This window comes from Drosophila serrata, unplaced genomic scaffold (assembly GCF_035046125.1).
Source record: "Drosophila serrata isolate PLE 108 unplaced genomic scaffold, ASM3504612v1 contig_100, whole genome shotgun sequence".
NCBI lineage: Eukaryota > Metazoa > Arthropoda > Insecta > Diptera > Drosophilidae > Drosophila > Drosophila serrata.
In genome coordinates this window covers 294,975-317,860 of record NW_028256998.1, presented here as the reverse complement: position 1 = coordinate 317,860, position 22,886 = coordinate 294,975, and the positions used below count along the sequence as shown (strand labels likewise).

At 40.6% G+C, this 22,886-nt stretch overlaps 1 protein-coding gene across 4 annotated transcripts in view; it reads left to right on the top strand.

Annotated features, from left to right (window-relative positions):
* The window catches only part of Ddr (discoidin domain-containing receptor 2), a 108,963-nt gene that overhangs the window by 34,095 nt on the left and 51,982 nt on the right, over positions 1-22,886 (top strand). For 3 of the 4 annotated variants that reach the window (XR_015273529.1, XM_020954626.2, XM_086841122.1), the window contains exons 4-11: positions 8,275-8,506; positions 9,123-9,270; positions 10,161-10,340; positions 10,454-10,587; positions 14,014-14,221; positions 17,903-18,058; positions 18,639-18,871; positions 19,283-19,430. Coding sequence is in view for 3 of the 4 variants with exons in the window: in XM_020954626.2 (XP_020810285.2) it covers positions 8,275-8,506; positions 9,123-9,270; positions 10,161-10,340; positions 10,454-10,587; positions 14,014-14,221; positions 17,903-18,058; positions 18,639-18,871; positions 19,283-19,430 (1,439 nt within the window). In the remaining variant the exon portion in view is untranslated. The remainder of the gene's footprint in view (positions 1-8,274; positions 8,507-9,122; positions 9,271-10,160; positions 10,341-10,453; positions 10,588-14,013; positions 14,222-17,902; positions 18,059-18,638; positions 18,872-19,282; positions 19,431-22,886) is intronic. The other variant, XM_086841123.1, reaches the window with a different exon arrangement.

Genomic DNA, 22,886 nt, shown 5'->3' with positions numbered 1-22,886 from the left:
AAAATTTCAGATATAAGGTAGACAGATTAATAAATGACCTAATAATACAAAAAACTTAATTGCTTTTCATAGACAAAATAAGAAAATATAAATGTAATAAACTGTTCTTAATACAGTGTTCGCTTCGTAATTGTTCAGAGTTTGTAGAGCTGGAAAAATGCAGTGATTAACCTTTGGGGACCATAAAAAATGTTCATAAAGGTAATTAACTTATCTGTTCATGGAATATGTAAACTAATCTTTAAGTAAAATCGTATTTAATAAAAAATTATAGCCATATATATCAAGTATGTAACTTTTATCAACAAATTACGCTTCAACTTAGAGCATTTTGTATTCCTGAAAATCCCCACATTCACTTTGTACAATTTATATATGCCTTTAAGAATATTGTCGCTAGTTTCCAGCACTTTTCCTGGAAAATGTTCAATCGAATCTTGATGTTGTTTCGCTTCAGCTGTCAGCAGATCCCAAAGAGGAAAACAGAAAAACATTCAAACATCCCCCAAAGCCCCATTCCCAAGCGCAGCGTTCAACCCCGACAAATGGTTGGAGGTCTCCTAATGTGTTAATGTGCTTTTTATGTTACAAATGAGTCAATTTTTATGATTTAAGGCCTGTGCTTGGCTGTTTGCCTCATCGGATTCGAGTTTTGATAACGGTTTGGCATTTTTCGTACATTGATTATCGTTAGCAAGCTTCGCACTGTGGAGCAAGTCGACACAAAAGTGCTGCAAGCTTTGAGTGTAGTAGATGAATTCTATATTTAGGAAGCAAACCATTTTTGGATTACAAATGTTTAGGAACCAATGCCCTGAAAAAGGTTGCAATGGAACGAAAACCCTTAAACGAAAATCTTCCTTCAACCTAAAAATGACAAATAGCTTATGTTTAATTTTGTTTAAAAGAAATAACTATATGAAAATTCATAGAAGTCCCTTTTTATTAAATTATCACAAATAAATCCCACTGTTCTCTGTTCCAAAAAGTTCCTCCGCATTGCATACATATTTCATTCGATCTGAGTTATTGAATTATTTATAACATTTTATTGAATTTCTTCATTGCCACACATTATCCGCCGACATCTTTGGCATTGATTTGGGTCCTTAAATCGATATACCGACGGTAGGCAATTTAAATCTTTGCCCCATGGACCTTGCGCACCATTTAATTCAATAAACTCACATTTTCCCAGCGTAATTAAATAAAAAGCGCACAACTACATGTTACCAACAAGGAAATCCGTCGTAGATAGGCCCAAGGATGTAAACATGTTTTATTAATTGCATTTATTAAAAATATTTTCTTTATATTTCATCAGAAATTCTTTTACCAGGCTAAGCTAACGAATACAGGCAGCCTGACTTATTTACAACGAAGGTAAAAATGTTTTCCAGCTTGTGAATATGTGAAGAAAATATTTTTGTTTTGTTGAAAATTTTCTGTAAATTCATATTTATTGCCAAATCAAAAAGATGCATTGTCACCAAGATATTTATACTTGGTTAGCTTCTTTTAGGATGTTGTTACCTTTCTTTAAAAAGAAAGGCCTTTCCACTGGCATATCTCAATTATCTTTGCTCTAACTTAACACGAATCTTGTATCTGGAAGCCATCACTCCCATGGAGCACTTGCAGCTGTTTAAATAAGCATTTATAAAGATACCTTTCGGTGGGTACCATAGAGACTCGCATGCGTAGCTCTTTACCAAATAAAAATAGACAAGAAGCTGTAACTGTGTGTTAGCTCTTCTAGTTTCGCCAGCTATGTTGCAGTTACAGGCTGGCTGCAGAGAAACCGTCTTCTGTCAACACGGCGACAGCAAACAGTGGAGAGACTCGCGGGTCTCGATTGAGTCGTCCCAGGAAACGGGGCTGCGCATGCGCAGTCTTTGGCTTGCCGGGTTTCTGGTCTTATGTTTGCCTTTCAATTACCGGGGGCAAACATTGCGGGTATTTGCCGCGGCTATTTAAATTTAACCAGCCGACGAAAGCCCCCCCCCCATTTCTGGCTGCTGGTTACGCCTGCGCGCCAGACAATTTGCTGGCTCAGAGCACTTGAAGTGCGATAAAAATAAACCGAGCACTTGAATTGCATTGACCGCCAGTCTAACGCAACACCAGATGGACAGGTGAGGCTTTCGTGGTGGCCCAAAATTGGCTTCCCTGGGATGTTTTAGACAGTAGCAATCTTTTGTGTTGGCCACCTAGTTACGAGGACAATTCCTGCGCCAAGCCCCCCGGCAGCAAAAGCAGAAGCAGAAGCAGCAGCAGCTCAACAATTGCAAAATATGACAGCCATTAAACAAAAGTCACGCGCCAGCCGGAGCAACAATGGCCAAAGGAAACTCTTTGAGGGGTGGCGCCTCCGCCAAGATGCGACCACAGAAGATGACTTTGTCACAGTTATTGCGTCCCCGACAATAATGACTTCAGAAAGAAAGAAAGAAGAGCAGGCTATAAGGAGCAGGGCAGAAGCGACGGAGACTCAGCCAAAAGCCGACTTGCAACGCTGTGAAAGCAGCTGCCAAAAAGCAGCAAAAGTAAATGGGGAGAAAATGGAAAATGACATGCAGAGGACAACTCTGGCTCAAGCGAGAAAGGGGGAAAAAAATAAAACAAGGAAAAAGTACACAATACAAATGCAAGCCGCCAACACTTTAGCAGCCGACATACAACATTCAACAGACAACAGTGCGGTGTGGCAATGGGGGGAGTTTTGCATTTTGTGTGCCATTGTGTCAAGTGGAAATTGCAAGGCGAAAACCTAGAAAGAATGGAGGAAAAATGGCAAACACGCAGAGCGGCGACAGCGGAAAGGATGACAATAAAAATGGCGACTGCGGCTCAAGCTAAAGGCGTAGCAACAACAGCAATATGGCGGTCACAGCAATAGCAACAGCAGCAGCAGCAACCGGCAGCAACAGCAGCAGCAGCAACAGCAATAAATGGAGATGTCGGCTTAAAGTTCAATGGAAAATATGAAAAGCAAAATGGCGACAGCAGCTTCTAGCAGTAGGGAGTAGGGAACAGGAAGACGTTTGGGTCGAAGTGAAGTCGGCCATTAGCGTTTTATGGCCGAAGGGAAAATCGATAGGCACACATACACACATATACACAACACCAAGCTCTCACCACACCAGGACAGGCTCTTTGTGACGTGCAAGGGTTGAGGACAACCTCGGCCAGAGACCCGTCCCCGCCCGCTGCCTCCTTTTGTTTTCACTTCAATCATAAAAGCATAACACAAAAGCCATTATGCTGGGGCTGAAGACGAAGAAGACGATGTGCACAGAGGTTTTGCCTCCTTCTAATGTGGGTTACGATAGCGATAGAAGGAGGATTCGTGGTACGGATACGGAGAGACAAAGGTATGCTTGCATAAATTTATGACATTCTTTAAAGTCCGTTAACCAAGTGGCTCAAAATCAAAGAGAACGACAGAAGCGATAATAAAAAAGTACAATTTTGTTATAAGAACCAAATGTACTGCCACTCAGGAACTCTATTTAAGCCGCGAACATTTTCAGTTTTATATCAATGCCCATCATCTTGATGTGTCATAACAGGACAGAAGGTTTACTTGGCATGAATATCAATATTGTGTTTTTAAGTTCCCTATAAACAGGTGTAAAAGGGGTTGCTACTTATGGTGTCATGAAGATAAACAATGTTCTGTTACAATGATCTGTTAGATTTTTTATTCAATCTCAGAGGTGCTAGCGAATTTGCTTGTGTTTTATACAAATCTTTTAGTTGTCATCTACAACTGTGTTATTAATTTGAAAACACAAGTAATGTAGGTACACTGCATTTGGTTCTTTAAAAATGTTATCAGAAACCAAAGTTAGTAAGAGGTCTTCAGGTATAAATAAAAGGTAAAAATAAAAGCATTATTGAATTGTACATTTTGTACATACTGAACATTTTAAGTACTTTCACCCTCGATTCCCTATATCGAGTCTAGGTTATCCCAAAATCTTTATAATCCTCACAATTTAAAGAGCTCTTTTTCTTTAAAATTCTCTGTACTTTCACCCCCACAAACAATAAGAATAAAATGAACAAAATAAATTATCATTCAAATGCCAAATTAAGTAGATTTGCAAGACATTAGTTTAGATTCGCCCACAAGTGCCACCGGTTTCTAATTCCGTTTAATTTCCACCCAAAGGGGATTCGCACTTTCATTACACATTTGACTTCCAACTCAATTCAATGTCAATCTATCGCCGACATTCCGCCTCAATTGCTTCCGCTCTGTGTGTAGGTGGCAACGAGCAATTAAAGCCAGCTGACGCTCATTTGAGGCTGAAAATTAATTTTTTAAAGGATTGCCCCTGCAGTCCTTTGACTGCAAGCTTACCAAAATATTTTGGCAACAGAGGAAAAAAGAATTTTTAATTAAAAACTCAGCGAAGCTTCGGATGTGGCCGCTGGCAGTCGCGAGGAGCGCCAGAACCCCAGAGGAGGCGTCATTGTTTTGGCAAGGGGTTGATTGGGCCAGGCGTCAAAAGTGAGGAGGGATTGTGGGGGCGGATGTGTAGCCGTCTTTATGACAATCGTAAAAAATAATTTTTAGTAGCTTACGAGCCGCCGGCAGAACAGAAGAACTGTTGCCTTGGCATTTTAATTGCATCAAGTGCCATTAAAAACGCTGAAAGAAAGAATTGGAAATTAAATGGAAAATAAATAAGGACAAGGACGAGGGCGGCAAGGCGGAATGAGTGGAGCTGACAACCCTTAAGCATCTTACACACATTCGGGGCAAAATTGAAAACGCAAATATTTTACAAGCTTCGCATAAGTTTCTCACCCCCGTCCGCTCCTCAGGTGAAATAAACGAGGCAATGAGATCTGAGTCGGAATCCCTGCACAACCCTTTCCCCCATTGGCAGGCTATTAGATGGGCTTTGGATGGGTCGGGGGTAACATATGTTGAGGAGGTCGTCGTCGCCGCCTCGCCGCCGGAAAAAGAAAATTTAAGCCGCTTACGTTTCGGTCCTCGGAGCAAAAGTTAAGTTGCCAAGAGGACAGCAACCCAAGTTTGAGTTCTGAGTTCTGAGACCGTGTCCCACTAGCTTCTGGGAATCTGCTTAACTTTTTGCTAGTATCTGCTCTAGGTGCAAACTTTAAATCCTCTTCTGCATAAATCTCAAACTCATTAGCGAGGAGCTGCGCAGAAAAACAGCAAGGGAAATTTAATATAGAATCCATGAAAAGATCCCAAAAAGAAATAAAATCATATCATATAGACCCGGGCTCGAGGACGAAAAAGAGCGGAAAAGCTTCCAAAAGGGTCACCATAGACAAGAACGTTTTTATTGTGCTTAGCAAAACAAGCCAATTGAGGACCCCTTCCTGCGCCAAGCCAGAAACATATGCAAATTAGATTTTGCATAAAGCGAACCGAAATAAATTTAAGGGGAACATAGGGACGAGGGTCCTCTGCGGCAGGGACAAATGTATATTGTTAGCGAATCTAAATAAGTAATGAGGAAGGAAGTGTCTACTGCATAGAAATGAAATAAGAGAAGAAATTACCATGTGTCTATGCATGCTATAATGTGGATCCCGAGCCACTCATCCATGGGGTGTGAAAGCAGGACAAAATCGGGATATACAAAATTACACCATTGAGCTAGAAGAGTTGAAAAGCACCTTAAAAAATTTCAATTTAATTTAGTTAGTTGTAGAGAATGAAAAAGCTTAATGACAGGCTTAAGAATATATTTAATATACCATGTTTATTACCCAGAAAAGTATATTAATAAATATTTGGTATAAGAACGTTTAAAACCATGTGTACAAGTGACAAGTGTACAAAAAAAAACATTCTCCAAGGACAATCCATTCCCTTATTATTTAGCCAACTCACTTGTTTCTTCCTAGAACTCTTTAATTAAACTAATTTAGCACGCAAAACTGGCGTTGATTATCCCTGCGAATATCTTTTGGGATATTCATTTACTTTCCATTTTCACGCAGCTGAGAATTCCCAATCTTCGGCCAGTCCGTACTCGAAACAGTAACCCATTTATTTTCATAATTAACTTAATAAATGTGTGCGAGGCCGTACACGGAGCGGAGCAGTGAAAGCGCCATGAATTTTTATTAAAAGCGAGCGGAACTCTCCCATTAGGGGCAGTGGGCTGCCATCGAGGCGAACCCAGTTACCCATTGTATCGTGTATCTGGGTATCTTTGTATCCGAGTATCTGTGTATCTGCATCTCCGCACGCGTGTGCGCTTCGGCTCCAGTTTCCGGCGTCGTTGGGAGCATAAAGTAAACTAACACCCGACCGAGTTAGCGTGTGTCTCGGTGCAACATTACAGCCACTTAGCCGGGTTCGGGGCGAAGGGATGTGGGGCACGTAACATCCTTTGCTGCAGTTATGCGATAGCTGCAGACCTTTTATGGCATATTTTAGTGGCTTTTCCTAAAAAAAACTTGGAAAGGTGCTGCTGTGCTGCCTTTAGCTTGGGCTTGGTCACGGCTCAGGACCTGGAGCAGGTGCTACTGACCATAACACCCCAAAGTATGCGGCGGAAAGTATGCAATGGCAATGGCGCTGGGGTCCTGGCTGCCGGGCTGCCGTTCTGCCGGGCTCTGCTCCACAAAGTATGCAACAATTTGCTGTAAAACGAAACCACAGCACCCAGCAGGTAGAATAAAAACAGCATTTTCGCACGGCATATTTTGAACCTGCATACTCCACGGAATAGTTTTCGGATATTAAATGACGCGCTGTTATTCAGCTGCCGTGCCAGGAGCTCGAGCTCGTTAGAGCGCCTCCGAAACGAAGCTAATGAAAGGATCTCCGCCATCCAAAACTCAATGTAAAGTGATCCCAAACGAATAAGGCTGTCATTTACAGCGACACACAAAAAGCAGTCGGCAGTGGAATGTATTTTATAAGAGCATCCTCAGGCTTTTAGCCGCTCGGCATTTCAAGTTAAAGCAAAATCTCAGGTGACCCATATGTCAACGGTAATAAACAGCAGCAGACATCATTAGAGTGAAAACTCGGTTATATAATACACTGCTGGCACTTCGATTACTCCAAAGTGCTTTTTGCAACCAGTGTTTCTTTTCTCCGTTAAGTCTGTTCTTTTTTGAGTTTGCAGATATTAAACTATTAATTGTTAAATACTAAATATTTCCTGGTACCTTGTCCCTTTAAAAAGTCATATTATTATCTTTTATGTTGAGAAATGTATAACTTTTTGAACTCTTCGATATTAACTTTAAATAAAATGTATTCCTCCCAAAACTGCATTAAATTGTATATATTTTTTTTTAAGGTTTTTATAAAGTTCATAAGCTGTTCGGCTTGAATCTGTACCTTTCGCCAAAAATGTCAGGTTTCTCGCCTCCTCCTACATGGTCACATATCCCAGGGCACGACTCATTGGATTTATGACTACCAAATTGATATTAATGCTGAAAAACTCGACCCATTCCAGAAAAAATACACCGAGTAGCTATGGTGAACGATGGTGGAATTGGGATTGGGGCAAGGACACTGTGGCAGCTTGGCGTCGCTGAGCCTGCTTTGCATACAGGGCATATCCTTTCACTGCCTCGCAACATCCTCGCCCTGTGCTGTCCTGACTTGGCGCGTTGTAAACCGCGATTAACGTATAATAGCGTAAGAGGAACGACGCAAAGTGGCTGCAAAAAATATGACGTACAAACACATATGTGGCAGGCAAATATAAGGAGTAAAGAATGCAGCTGAATCGAGGATACTGAATGTAGGTCACGCCAGGGATATGTGTGGAAGCTGATGGTCCCCATCCCCAATGCTCTGTTATATGGTTAATGGATATGTATACACTTACCGGCGCAACTTTGCGCAAAAGCGGAGCAGATTTCAATTTAACAATTCTTAACTAATGTACACCACTTTGTCTGGTTTTTGCTATTGACGAAACCCTTTCCTTAACTTAAAGATGTAACTGCGAACCCTAATTTATAGGATCTTATATAAATAGTTGCACTTACATCGACAGGTAACCCTATTTACCTTTTTGTATGCAAGGTTACACACTTGAAAATGTCGCAATGCAGACGAAGTAACACTTTGAGTTTCTGAGTTTGAGTTGTGCACTTTGCACAGCGAGCAAATTAAAAGTTATATATAGGATTTCAGGTTAGGCAAAGATTGAAGGTATAGTGATTGTGTCTTTGAGAAATGTAACCCAATAAATTATCCATGGTGATTTAATGTCTTAAAGTTAATGCTGAACTTTTTAACTCTTCTTGCAGACTAAAGGTGGACAATAATGGAGGAGCCTGGTGTCCAAAGCACATGGTTTCTCAAGGACTAACAGAGTATCTCCAAATTGACCTGCTGCAGGTGCATCTGGTCAGCGCTGTTCGCACTCAGGGTCGGTTTGGTAAAGGTCAGGGACAGGAGTACACCGAGGCCTATGTCCTTGACTACTGGAGACCGGGCTTCGAAAAGTGGATACGCTGGAAGAGCACTCAAGGCAAAGAGGTGAGAAGTATAGATTATCTACAACTAAACCTTTCCGAGTATAAACTCTAGTCAGATACAAATGCATTCCTTTTCAAAATGATTAAAAATTACATCTTATTGAACCTACATAAATTTGAAGCGGTAAAAAACCAAAGAAAATATGCTATCTTGGCTTATACCTTTAGTGTGAAGCTAAAAGGTAGGTTTACTAGACAAATATGTTGTAAGATACAACAAAGCTCGTCCCCTTTCCACAAAACTAAATCCGATACATTCTCCACTCTGCCCATTCACACATTAATCACGACCAGGCCAGGCTCGCAGATAACAATCTAAATAGCCCCGGGTTTCAAGTTTGTGGGGGGACCAAGATCAGGAAGATATTACAACTTTTAGCCACACAATTTACGTGCGAATTATCTTTGGAGTTGGAGAGAGAAAAAGAGTCGAAAATTGCGTAGGTGTCGTAGGAGCCGGTAAGAAACGCGAACCGAACACGAAGCCGTTCCATCGATTTATTGTGAGCAAGCAATGGAAAATCAATTTTAACGCTTTTGTTTTTATTTTTCATTTTGCCACCTACACATGCCCGCACAGCCCCATTTATAATTCCTCCCTCCACCTCTCGTTGCAGATACTCCCCGGCAATACGAATACCTATAGCGAGGTGGAGAACGTGCTGCAGCCCAGCATCTTTGCGTCGAAGGTGCGCATCTATCCCTACAGCCAGTACGATCGCACTGTATGCCTGCGCGCCGAGATCGTTGGCTGTGCCTGGGAAGGTAGGTGCTCCCCGTTCCCCACTCACTTCGAGTTATATCCCAGATTGTTGACCCACCTCTGCCCGAGACCCCTGACCCCTCATACATCCTCCAATTGCACTTGTTAGTGGCTTTAAGAGACACCTCTGCAGCTGCAACGACCCAATAAATTGCATTAAAAGAAAGTCGGTGGGCATTATATTCCAGTTGTATAATTTTAAATTGCTCAAATTATAAACTTCTATATCATTTTTATCCTTGCAACCTTAATATATGGTAAATATTTGAACCAAATAAAAGTTTAATCTCGTTTATGCCTACAACATGCCCAAACTGGAAATACAAATGTCGCATAACTTTTCAAAGAGCATTCAAAATATGCACAAGCATGCAACAAACTCTGCGACCGGTTCTGATATGTATATATAATTTATTTTTTTGCTAGTTTCTTTTATTATTTTACCAAAGACCACGCTCTTTGGCCCAGCTCTGAGCTAGTTGAATGCGACGAGTACTCAATTTACAGTACAGTGCCTTATAGTATATGACACTTGATTCGCTTTGGGGCTCGAACTTGATGTCAGTCGTAAAATATACTAATAATTACAAGATCTACACATAAAAATATGTTTAGAATTAAAATTTAAGTCCAGTTATTAAAGTAATTTAAAATACAATATTTAAAAAACAGGAAAGAAACATTAACTGCGAGAATCCGAAGTCTGTATTCAAATCGACAAAAATAAGTATTGCACTCCATAAAAAACAAACATTTTAAGTTATATTTAAATACAAAGAAATTGTTTTCAGTGCAAAAAATTAGAAATAATAATCACCGCCCTGTATGACACACGATCCTCTTAGTCTTGCGCTTAATATCTTCTTTATTCGTAACCCATTCCCATTTGCAGAGGGAGTCGTATCCTATAGTATTCCCAAGGGCATGCAGCGGGGCATGGAAATCGATCTGTCGGATAAAACCTTTGATGGTCATGAGGAAGGCGATCGCTTTGTGAATGGTTTGGGCCAACTTGTGGATGGCCAGAGGGGCCAGGACAACTTTCGCACCGATATAAGTGGTTTAGGCAAAGGTAAGTCCACTTACCATTCAAAAGATTTACATTAATTCAAGTTCCCATGAAAGTGACTACAATTAATAGCTTTAATTATAAAAAATATTTCTATTTTCCCCATTTATTTACAGGCTACGAATGGATTGGCTGGCGAAATGATACTCTGCTGGGACGTCCTGTGGAAATCACCTTCGAGTTTGATACTGTTCGTAATTTCAGCGCTGTCATCATTCACACCAACAACATGTTCTCCAAAGACGTTCAGGTGAATAAATTGTGTACAATTTAAAGAATTTTCATGGGCCTATACTTAAAGTGATCAGGGCTCGGAAAAGTATCTCTTTATATGCCCGCCAACAATATATAATATAAACACAGAATGCGCAGTGTTTGGAAATCGTAAAAACCAACACTGGTCTGGGGTGGAGCTCTACGACCGCGGACCGGGATCCCTGGCCAGACAGACTGGCGGCAAACTGAGCAAATAAATGCTAAACAGCTCCGGCCACTTCCAACCAGCGCAATAATAAAATAAAATCGACAGAACGAGCGCTTTTTATAAACAAACCAAATACGAAATCGAACCTAAACAAACTGCAATTGATATGGCGACGCGAGAGAGCTTGTGGTTCCCGACTCAGGTGGCACTTCAGCCCGTCGTATATAGTGCATATATATTCGTAAATATTGGGGGAGATCGGGAGGTCGGTCGGTTGGGCTTGGTTGCTGCCATTATCGAGTCAATTACCTTACTTGTGGTGGTCTTTATCGAAAGTAAACAACCATTCGAGCAGATATGTACATACATAGTATATATAACAACTTACACATGTACATATAGGGCCGAGTCTCAATATGAATTCGTATAAAAAATGTTTGTTTATTCTTTAAGTATGGCCCTCTTCGAGACCCCTTACAGGCCAAAATCCAACAGTTCTCCTTAGCTGATGCAGCACTAAACAAATTTTCAAGTCCATCGACCCAAATTATTGAGGCAATGTGTTAACATTTGAAGTCATTCAGAGTTATTGGACCAATGACAGATAAGAATGGGGAATTTTAATTATAGGTACTCATTGGATTTGGATATAATTAGTGTTAATAAATCGGAATTTATACAACAGTTATAAATAGCATTATAAACGGAACGTAAGGATACCTTTTAAATACACTTTCTTACTAGTTGTTAACTGTCATTATTAAAATTTTAACGATTTAAAAATATACGCTTTCCAAAGTTAACTCCCTTACCTTTACATTGGATAGACCTTTTTAAAAGTGTTCTCTTCAGATCTTTAATTATTTTAACTGCACTCTGTTCATGTCATAAATTTGTTGTAAATTGGTTCTATTGACTTTTGTAAGTATTGCCTGACAGTTTAATAATTCCCCATGAACCATTCTGTTGATGTTATCGGAGAGATAAGGCAGAGTTTCGACCGAGGGGCTATTGAATTTGTGAAAGTAATATATGAGTCGTCGTACCTTTCCGCTACGACAATAAGCTTGTCAAATTTGTGTCAAATTAATCAGTGTGTTCAGTTATCTCAGCTGATAAATATACTTTATATAGGTCGCTGGTTGTTGTCCATATCCATAAAGTTGTTGGGATCAAAGCGCACCGATATTGCGATAAAAGGAAAACATTTTCATCAGGAAATCATATTTGATGCGGGGCTTAATTAATAAGCCTAAATTAATTGCAATATCAATATAATCAATATGGGCACAAGTCAAAACCAAAACACATCAACAATACCGCAATCTCCTTAATAATTAAGAAGACCACACGTATTGACCTTTTGTAAGGATTAAAGTGCAGAGTATCCCGACTTTAGAATACCCAGTGGTATTACTTTTTGTATTATTTATGTTATTTAACACAAGTTGGATGGGGAGCTGGACATTCCTGCATCAACGCCACTATATCTATGCTCAATATACCCCTTTAATCAGCAAGTGCCAGCCTTAAAATAGGAGATAGGGAGGACTGGCGACAGATACAAGACCACAGGCAAACAGGTAAAGCAGGTGGGAGTGCCTTGGAGCTCAAAATCCACCTGGTAGAGGAGTAGAGGAGGCCACTCGCGTGTCATAATTAAAACACAATTAGCATAATTTTGAGGCTTATCAATGCATCATAAGTGGCACTTTCAGTATTTACGGCACGACCGCTAAGTGGCCTCACCGCCTCTGGTCCACAGAGACTCTCTAAGTAATTTTATGACTTATGAGGCATTTGGTAACGAAGCTCTGGGAAAGCAAATGGTAATGAAAAGTCATAAAAATCAGAATTATAGCAAGCGACGACACTGAGCCTGGTCGTCAGTGAGATGCTGCCTCTGTAAATTATGGGCCGGTGGTCCGAGATTCCATTAAGGCGGATGCTGAGGGTCCATGAGTCTCCCCAGCATCCTGCTCCACTCCACACCTTTGCTCCACTCCACACTGAATGGCGGCAACAAATCAAAGTCCGACCAAATTTGTGGTAATTGAAATTTTATGTGCCGTTTGCGAAACTGCTGCCAATTGGTTGTGGACTTTAGTTAATTAGAGAACAGCGGAACGCTTGAGAAAGCAAGGTGAAATTGGGAGAAATTTTATGAGTGGGTATATTGGAACATGAAATCGGAGACCGTTAGGTTATAAATTGTTAAAGATTGATATAGACTGTTAAAAGGTTGATTATAAAGGTAAAATTAAATTACCTTTACATAAATGAAGGTACAACATTTGTAAGTTCTCTAATATTTTGATAATTATCAATATACTGTATATGACAAAAAAAGTCTTTAAGTTCGCAACATGAAGTTATACCAATTTTATGTTTCTGTATATTCTTAAGCCCTTATTTTTTAAATCCTAAAACATTGAAAAGAGATTTGATTGACTATTCAGACTGATTACAAATCACTTTCAATACATTGTCAGTCAATTGTGCTAGCTTAGCCCATACCCAAGTCCAACGTCCATTGGCTGTCAACGACTTTTGGCTCTAACAAAGTCCACAAAATCGGATATTAACACCTTCGATACAATCGACCGACAACTCATTAGCTCCAATCGAACTGCCAACTTCAGCTCAGACAACACTTACACATCCGGTTGGCCCCAAAAGAGTATTGCTTTAAGCCTGACCAAATTGAATTTATTTAAAGCCACTTCCGTACTACAGCCATAAGTGAACTCCGATCCCAAAATTGGTAGTAACGCTGCATAAAATTAAGAAGAAGTGAGCGGAGGAAAAAATTCAAGTTTTAACTAAGACTTTTGGTTACTCTATTAACTAGTGAAATCAAATAGAAAATGTATTGTAAGACATCAGAACCTCATAAATTTCCAATTTAAATTAAATTTCTTCTACCTCTTTAGAGTATAATATAGTATCTAGATTCTATAATCTATGTTCCAATTTATTGGCGATGCTTTCTTCCATCAATCAAACGAATTTTTAAACTGCCTTTTTAAATGTCTAAATGGATATATGTCCACAGTGCTGGCGTGTCCCCAAAGTAGCCGCGAATCGTAAAATATAAAGTATGTGTGATTACCTTAATTACTATGCCGCTCACACCTTCTGTATGCACAGGCCAAAGGGGGGAAACCTACACCTACCTTACTGCTATGTATGTGACTGCCAACGGGTACACTCATCCTCATCCGCCGTCTCCCTCTGCTACCGTTGTTGCAGGTGTTTGTCCACGCCAAGGTGTTCTTCAGCATCGGCGGCCGCCAGTTCGCCGGGGAGCCCGTGCAATTCTCGTACATGCCCGACCAGGTGCTGGATCATGCACGCGACGTGACAATCAAATTACATCATCGCCTGGGGCGCTACCTGCAGTTGCATTTGTACTTCGCCGCCCGCTGGATGATGCTCAGCGAGATTACGTTTATATCAGGTGAGCGCCACCCTCGCCCTCGGCGACACAGCCCCCACATTTCCCTCATTCCCCTAGATTCTGTTGTAGAAATTGTTTTATTAAATAAAAAAAATGTAAAGTTCGCACGCAATAAGGAGCACAGTATGAAAGGGTTAACTGGGTTGCCAGTTTGCCACTTTTTTATGGTTGCAAGCCACACAATCAGATGTGCCTTTACAGCATCTAATTAAGGTAAATAAGGCGTAGTCCAGCAGGAAATATGAACAGGCACAGAGCAAATTTTTAAATAGTTTCTTTATAACTGAATAAATGTTGAAAAATAAAATATTAGGATTAGATAATAGTACCAACTATTTTATCATTAAACTTAGATAACCCATCAACCTGTATCCATGTCTTAGTCTTAGCATTTACCAACTCAAAGCAATTATCCAGGCTGCAAGACAACTGCCGGTGGCAAACTCCTCAAACTAAACTGCAACAACTGCAACAGCTGCAACATGAACATGAACTTTGAGCATATGAAAATTCCCACTGACACTAAAATTCGTTGCGCATTTCATTAAAAAAAGAGCTTCCAGACCCGAGTCGACCCGCAAAATATATTACCAGCTGAGAGGAGAGCTGTGTGGGTGGGCTGGATGGACCCATTTGTGCTTAACTCACCCATGAGGACCAGGAGCCGGCAGCTTTGTTTTCCCTGCCGTGTGCAATTGTGCATAGAGTGATACAAAGGGCAGGACAAGGAAGGGGGCAAGGCATTTGCTGCAACTGCTCGACTGCCATTGCAACGTGGAACAGAGGAAACGGAAGTGCTGGCACACACACACACACTGGCACTCGCTCGCAGGAGCATGGGATCCGGGACCCGATCCGGCAGCATATGCTCCAGTGGCAACTCAACTCGGCCGGGCCAAAGCACTGGGATATTGTGAAAATTAAATGAGCTGCATTACTTTTGTGCATTTGAAATTTGCAACTCAATGAGTCGAGTCGAGTCGATGCGAGTCGGGCTCCTGGCTGAAAAGGCTTGAAAGGATCTAGAGAGCCGTGCTTTCCTCTCCTGACTTTCATCGCCATCAGTTTCCTTTTTTCTAGCACTTAGAACAATGAAAGTACATGTTGCTCCTTGTTGCTGGATTCGTTTACACTTTCTAATCATCTCGATACTATGTCATTAATTTAATCTATAAATATTGACAATATAATTGATTATATGCTTTAGATTTGTATTATTAAAAGGAAAAACACCTTTAAGAGTATGCCCAGGAAAAATGGAAAAATGACATTAACTTAATGGATATTCGTTCTTCATGCTTGACATTATATATCTTGAAATTTCCAATGAATTCTGCACTTCTCCCTCAGAAGATAGAGTATTGCCAATTTACCCAGCCTCATTTGTAAGTCTCTGCACTGTGCATTTGCTATTTGCTGATGCCGCTGGCTAAGTCTTCCTTACAGATTTGTTTTTCGCTTTCATCTCGTAAAGCCTTGTGTTGGCATTGCGATCTTATAATCGCACTTTTTCCCCATCTTGCTTTGAATACAGCAGTGCATTTAAGCCCGGCAAGAGCTCTTGCCCTTATAAATCAATAACATTGCAATATATTTCCCCATACCATTGCTGACTGTTTGTGCTCCTGGCTTTCGGATTTCGATGCATCCAGTTCGGTGCTCAGTCGTCCGTTCAGTCCCTCATTCACTCGCTGCCTGCACACAAATTCATCTCAATAACTCCGCCGATGCTCTCCTTTAAATCCTTGTGCAATTCGCCCGCTTAATCCTTTCTAATTGAAAATCGCTTTGTGTGCAGTCGTGTGCAAGAGTTTTGTGTGTCACAACGGCAGCAGATGCAGATGCAGACGCATATGTAGATGTAGATGCAGATGTAAATGTATCTGAGGCCACGGAAGCCACCCTGCTGCCTCCATCCGCTGGCCTTGGGAAGCATTTGAGTTACAAATTCGATTCGTAATTTGCTTAATGGCAGCAGAAGAAGTGCACTAACATTGGGATCCCGTTGAGTGGCAAATGTATGGCTCGGATTAAAGCCAAGGGCACGCTCCTCGGGGAATCGAGGCCATATCATTAGCGACAGACACATACTACTATATGTAATTTGCCAAGACCAACCATTAACATTTTCTTGGTGGCGCATTAACATATTCACGCCAGAACATATGACTCTGGCGAATCTTGAGGGGCCAGGATCTGGCCAGGACGAACGGACAAGGCGTTGCCCCTCGCTGCTATTTGCATAGCAAATTCAAACACACAAAAGTAAACGAAAAACAAAAACTTTGTTGCCAAAGAAAATAGACGGCGGACCCAGAAAAAACATCAAGCGCAAAATCAATGCCAAGAGCTGTAAAAATTTGCATTTCCCTCAAGAGTTTTTAAACGCTTGTTTTTTCGACTTTATCCAAATTTATACAAAATTGTCCGTTTTTGTTTTTAAATATCCAACGAGGAGGGTTCAACAAACGCTCGAGGCGGAAGTGCAATCGGTCAAGGAGAGGGGGTGCCCAGGGAAAAGGATATACAATGGAAAAAAAGAAGAAAAACGGAAAACGGAGCGTAGTCAACAGTCCGATGGGTAAACATTTCTGGATATCGCTCCGGTCGCCGTTGTTGTTCCTGTCGCCTTTCGTTATTGACGACTGTCTGGGCATTGGATGGTTTTACGTTTTATGTTTTCTGTTTTTGTCTGCGTCGGGAGCGAAATGTCAACACCGACGGCGGAAAGGGGCAAACACAATTGCCGGCATTCGCTTCAACGCCTTTAAGTAAAGTTGCACCCGAAAGTGTGCAGCACTAATTGGCACTCGGCGGGCTGACTGCCCGCTCCAGCTTTTCCTCATTTTCCCGTTTCTTTTTTTTTTGTTCCTCCCTCGCCCCCTCGATCACCGGCCCGGCCCCATTGTCACTCACCGTCTGGACGCTGATATGACACGGGGAGCTCGGCCATTCATCATCATAATAATCGCTCTCCTCCGCTCCGGCTGCACAGCTGCCAGCTCCCCCTAATTGCTTGCAGGAGCCATTAGCCGGAGCAGTTTATCAAGGCGGGCAGATGTCACCCAGCAGTCCTGCCCCCTGCTTGGGGTTGGACGTCCCACTCACCTTGCGGGTGCATACATATATATAGGAGCAGGAAAAGGATAACCAATATCGGGCCTTAATTAGCCATTTCTGCTGAGTGGCTTGAAAGTCGCGCAGTGATTATGGGAATTTTATTTAAGAGAAGAGTGAAGCCTTGGACATTTTCAAAGCATTCAATTTCTTTAGATATTAAATAAATGTTTGGGTATATATTAAACATTAAACATCATAAACACTTAGTTAATATATTAAGAATCCAATTCATTTTTGGATAAGATAGCTGAGACAGTTTACATAATGCATAGAACAATTGCATACTTTTAGATACTTTGCTATAGTCATATGTGATTTTGAATATCGTAAAACTCCCAAAGAATCAAAAGTTCCAATATATAAAGTATATACCTGCGTATATATACGATTGTTTAACCTAATTAATAATAATTATTTAGCTCTATGATGGTTATTACTTTATACTTGTTACCTCGTCTATACAACTATTCGTAGCTTTCCTTAAAATCAACCTATAGGTTACGAGTTCTATCACCAAATTTTGCACTTTCCTGACCTTGTTTCCCTTTCTCCATCTTCCAGTGCCTGTGCTTGGCAACTTTACGGACGAGGAGGTGCTAGGTGCTCCTCCTCAAAACGGAGCCAGACAGCCGGACACCTCCGAGTATCCGCTTCAGCGAGATGAAGTCGGAAGAGCGGTGAGCAGTGGAGGTGAGCGGAGCCAGCACACCACACAAGGTAAGTGGATCGATTTAAAAGGGTTTTGTGTAGTGTAAAATTCTACACTAATTTACGTTTTTCAAACATAATTGAAAATATAATTCATTAGAATGACAATTATATTTAAATTATGCTGCAACTAAAATTTCCTGTTGAGATTTCAGTTTGTTATGATTATTAGAGCTTCCCTTAATTGTTCAAAAAGATATGAATTTATATTTTCAAGTCTAGGATTGAATTTTTTAGCATTTCTGACTGACTTTTATTCACAACAAACTACATTCATATGTTCATGTGAAAGTCAGTAGCTTGTAAGGAAACCTCTTGCAGTTTCCATGCGAAAACGCAGCTTGATTAGCTCCTCCGGGGAGTAATCATTTGCATTTGGGATTGGTAAACAAAGCTTTCACTGTGGCAATTGAAAAATCAAACAATAAACCACGGCAACAGCATAGAAGCCACACAGAAATACATATATATTTACATTAAGCATTTTTAACTGGCAGCAAGTGCTTCACGAGGGGGAAAAAGAAAAACAAATACCCGGACTTTTCATTACTCTAGCTCTTTCTTTTGCTCAACTCACTCTCTCCCACAGTTATCTCGCCGAGGCCCATCGACCATCAGGAACCGGAAACGAGCTTCGTGGGCGTCATAATCACGGTGCTGGCCACAATTATAATGCTGCTGGTCGCCATTATACTGCTGATAGTAGCTCGTAACAAGCGCGCCCGGGGCAGAGGCAACGTTTTGGACGCGTTTCAGCACAATTTCAATCCGGACACGCTCGGCGGCGTTGATAAGCGACTCAACGGCAACGGTGTCCTAAAGGTAAGCTCCTGTACCCAGCTCCCAGCTCCCAGCTCCTGGGAACGACACGACCCCGACCCCGACCCAGACCCCAGGGTCTGTTAATGCATTCCGCCTAACCCACCGGGTAACGAAACATGCAAAGTGCATAACAGTGCCCGTCGGCATCCTCTGGCGGGGTCAGATCCACCCTTCAACCACCCAGAATGCATGTCAAACAGCATCGGGGCCAGCTTCAGCTAGAGCAAAAAAAGAAAGGATCGGGACAGAAAGTAACCAGCCCACAGAATCCCTAACGCCGAGCATATTCCAGAAATCATGATTAAAAACTGTAGAGCCGGACTGTAGAGCGCAATGCAAGGAAACAACAAAAAAACAGGAACCCAGCTACCCAACGCTTTTTTCACTATATGCTGTCATTTTTTTCCCCAGGTGGTCACAACAATGGATGACAATGAGTCGTCCATTGACAAGAACAGTCTGTACCACGAGCCCTTCAACGTGAACATGTACACCAGTGCGGCCAGTGCCTGTTCCATGAATGACCTGCAGCGTCAGCATGTATCGCCGGAATATACAGGTGAGTGTGGCAAAGCACAGTGGTTCTAGGGTAGTAAATTAAATAATGAAAGTAGGAATAGTCGAAGCAAGACGGGTCTGACCTTATAGAAATAAAATCTAACCTGAAGACATAACAAAATCACTTTTTTTAAAGGAGGGAATGTATTCTTAACTGTTTTTAAATGAATGGAAATATTTCGTTTTTAGAAGTACGTACAATATTTTCAACTGTTGAAGGATGTTAGTGGAAAAATAGATTCTTTAGTACTTAAAACCGATTTAATTACGTTAAAAGTGTAACAAAAAAAAGTCCCATAGTACTGAAAACTTTACAGATAATAAATGGTTAAACTCTTCTTAGAATATTGAAAATTTTGTAAAAGAAATTTCAAAACTTTACTTGGAAAATTGTATTTACAAATATACAATGTAGTTCGAACATCGAACATCGTATTCAATACTTTTACATACATTTTAAAAAGATTTCCAATATAGATATCCATATTCTTATATACATAAAATAATATAATACACATATATAATAATATAAAATAACTATATCTGGTACCAGTGTGCTTTGGACGAGTGCCCCAGTGTACTGAACCCGGAGATGACACTGGCATGGAGTAGATGTAGATGCACCTATGACAATGATGTGTGGGCCTTTGCCATCAGCCATAAAACTGCGCTTGCAGCTCGACACTTGACTACTCCCCGCCCTGTAGCCCTTGCCCAGCTGCTGGTGTCGCTCTTGATGAGTTTGATGTTTTGCGTCCTGCCTGTGACAGGACATGCAAATGCTCCTGCAGGCACAGCGGTAGCGGGGTCAGCTACGTACCCAGAGAGCAATGCTTAATTTAGCGCACAACATGGATCCGTAGCCTAGGTGGTGCGGCTTTTGGCAGGGCGGAAGGGTTCCAGGACCGACAAAAAAATAGCTGGACAGGGATAAAAAACGGGTCGGAAGAGCGCGATGCTAGCACCGCAGGACATAATTTTGAATTGCTGAGTCAGGCGGTTTTTGGAATATCTGACAGGACTATAGGTTGGGTTGGGTTCCTTCGAATGATGATAAGACAAGATCCTTTGGCATGTGAAGCTTCACTATTAAAGCTGGAGCTGGTTATTAAATTATTATTATTAAATACTACATTATTTTGTGTCTTTAAAATTTGTAGAACTTAAACTTAATTTATTGAGGACTCTTTTAATTTTGTGTCCAATGACATTCAGATTTAACCTTGATTAAATTCTCATTCATAAAACTTAAATAAGTAAATCTTTAAATGATCCATTAAGTAAGATTTCTTTTTAAAGATTCTTTCACATATATGTGACTTTCTTTGAGATCTATGCGGCTTCTGCGATTGAATAAGCCAGGATTGCCGAAGGACACCAAGAGTATTAACAGTTCATCTACCATGTCGACTTTTTTCGGGCACACACTTTTTTTTGTGTGCTCGGTTTTAATTGCCACACAGACATAGAACTGCAGTTAGGAGTTACGACCGCCGCTCCGTAAATTGTAATGAATTCTAATACTCCTGCGTGTCCGCAGAGGGGGAACCCCAAAGGCATGTTACAAATTTTTTGGTCTGCGGACTTGGACCCTTGTGAGGGCTGAGATGACTTGCAGCACATAAAATGGCCATGTATGCAGTCCCCCATTGTTCCGAGGACATTCCCGTTACAGTCCTGGCATCCTGCTCCCCCTCGTCCAACATGCCAACCAGAGTCTTCGTCTGCGGCACAGCTCATAGCGTTTATGGCACGCCTTTCATGCGCTTGAGTCATTTGCCAAAAAGTTTTCTGATGTTGCCTCTGGGTGCATTTTATAACTGGGCAGCAAATATTTGTCATAGCCCAGCTCTGTCTGTCCCCGTGTCTGGGTCTGTGGCTCTGTCTGCCTGGTTGCTACAATAATTTAATTTGGCTCAAATAAGTTATGTTGGCTGCTCGGCTCAGCCCAGCTTGGGTCGTCACAGTCTCGCGCTCATAGCACGCGCCAAATTGAGTGCTTCAAACTTCTTGCCAGCGGCAAAACTTTCCCAACGGGGCACAGCTCAAATCGACTAGACTTACTCAAATTAAAGTCTATTTTTGAAGTCAACTGCCAATTTGCACTACCTAGGAGAGCACAACGGAGTGGCAAGGGCTGGCAAAAAGAAAGCCACGACTTAATAACATTGCATGCAAATAAACATGGCAATGAGAGTGAGCGAGCGTGTGAGGCTAGGCACAAAAGTAGTTTAAAAGCAGGTCGCCCTTAGTCACAGTCAGCCATATATCCTGTTTATGCACAGAACTTCATGAATTCTAAAAGATGTGATATTGGAAAGTCAAAAAAAAATATCAGGATTTGTCAGAAAATATCCTTTTATTGCTACTTTTGGCAGCATTCCATAATGTAATTCTTTAAATTGAGCTTCGCATAAATCTCGAACAAATCCAATTTATGGATGGGTTACAATGGCTGTATTTTTGCTGCACTGAAGAATAAGCTATGCTTAAGCAAAAAGAATGAAAGCAGCCACCTAACTATAACTTGAGAAGGAGCACAGGATAACAGGATACCCTAGGATAAAGCCAGTCTTTAAATGTCACTTAATCTATTCAATTTAGTGGTTCAAATGTTTATCTGGCTTTCAGCAATATCTGATCACACTCTTCTAAAACGGTTGTCTGATAAAACGAGATTATCGGTTATTTATTAGAACTTACAAGCGATTTAAGATCTTCAAAAAAATAGGCAACTTTGCTTATGTAAAAATTTTTCATGTACAAATTCTGCGTACATTTTAATTCGTTTTCTGACTTGAAAATTATTCTGAAATATAATTTATATTATAAAGAAACAAGTAGCTGTGGGGTAGCCTGAGGCGTTGGGTACAATGTAACCCCATTCGATCTATTATTAACAAGAATCCACAAACATATGCTAAAAATTTTACAAGTATAGTTAAAATGGTTTGAAATGCTATTTAAGTTAGTATTTATTGTAGAAACATATTAATGTTAAAGTGGCTAAATAAAATACATTCTAATAAGAAAATTATACGTGAGCTAAAAATCGAACTAAAACGTTTTTATTATTTTATTTTCTGACATTTTTCAAATTTTTAAAAACCATAAAATCTGTCGATTTAAAATAAATTTGTTTGCAATCCCAGACAATTCGAATTCCAAATCACAATGTCCATATATTAAAGTATTATTATCTGACATATATATAAATTGGTTTTAATAAAAGTAAGTTAATTCATTATCAGTCAATTCATTAGATTGGTTTATATATTTAAATTATTTTTGCATATTTTGCATATAAAAACCTGTTTCAAAAAACCCCTGACTTTGCGAGTAAATACAACCCTATGGAGTACTGTGAAAATTTCTGCAAATGTCTACAAATTGAAAACGTAAGGCCGCAAAACTTCAGTGGAACTTCAAAACTGAGGGCACTGATTGCTCAACTACA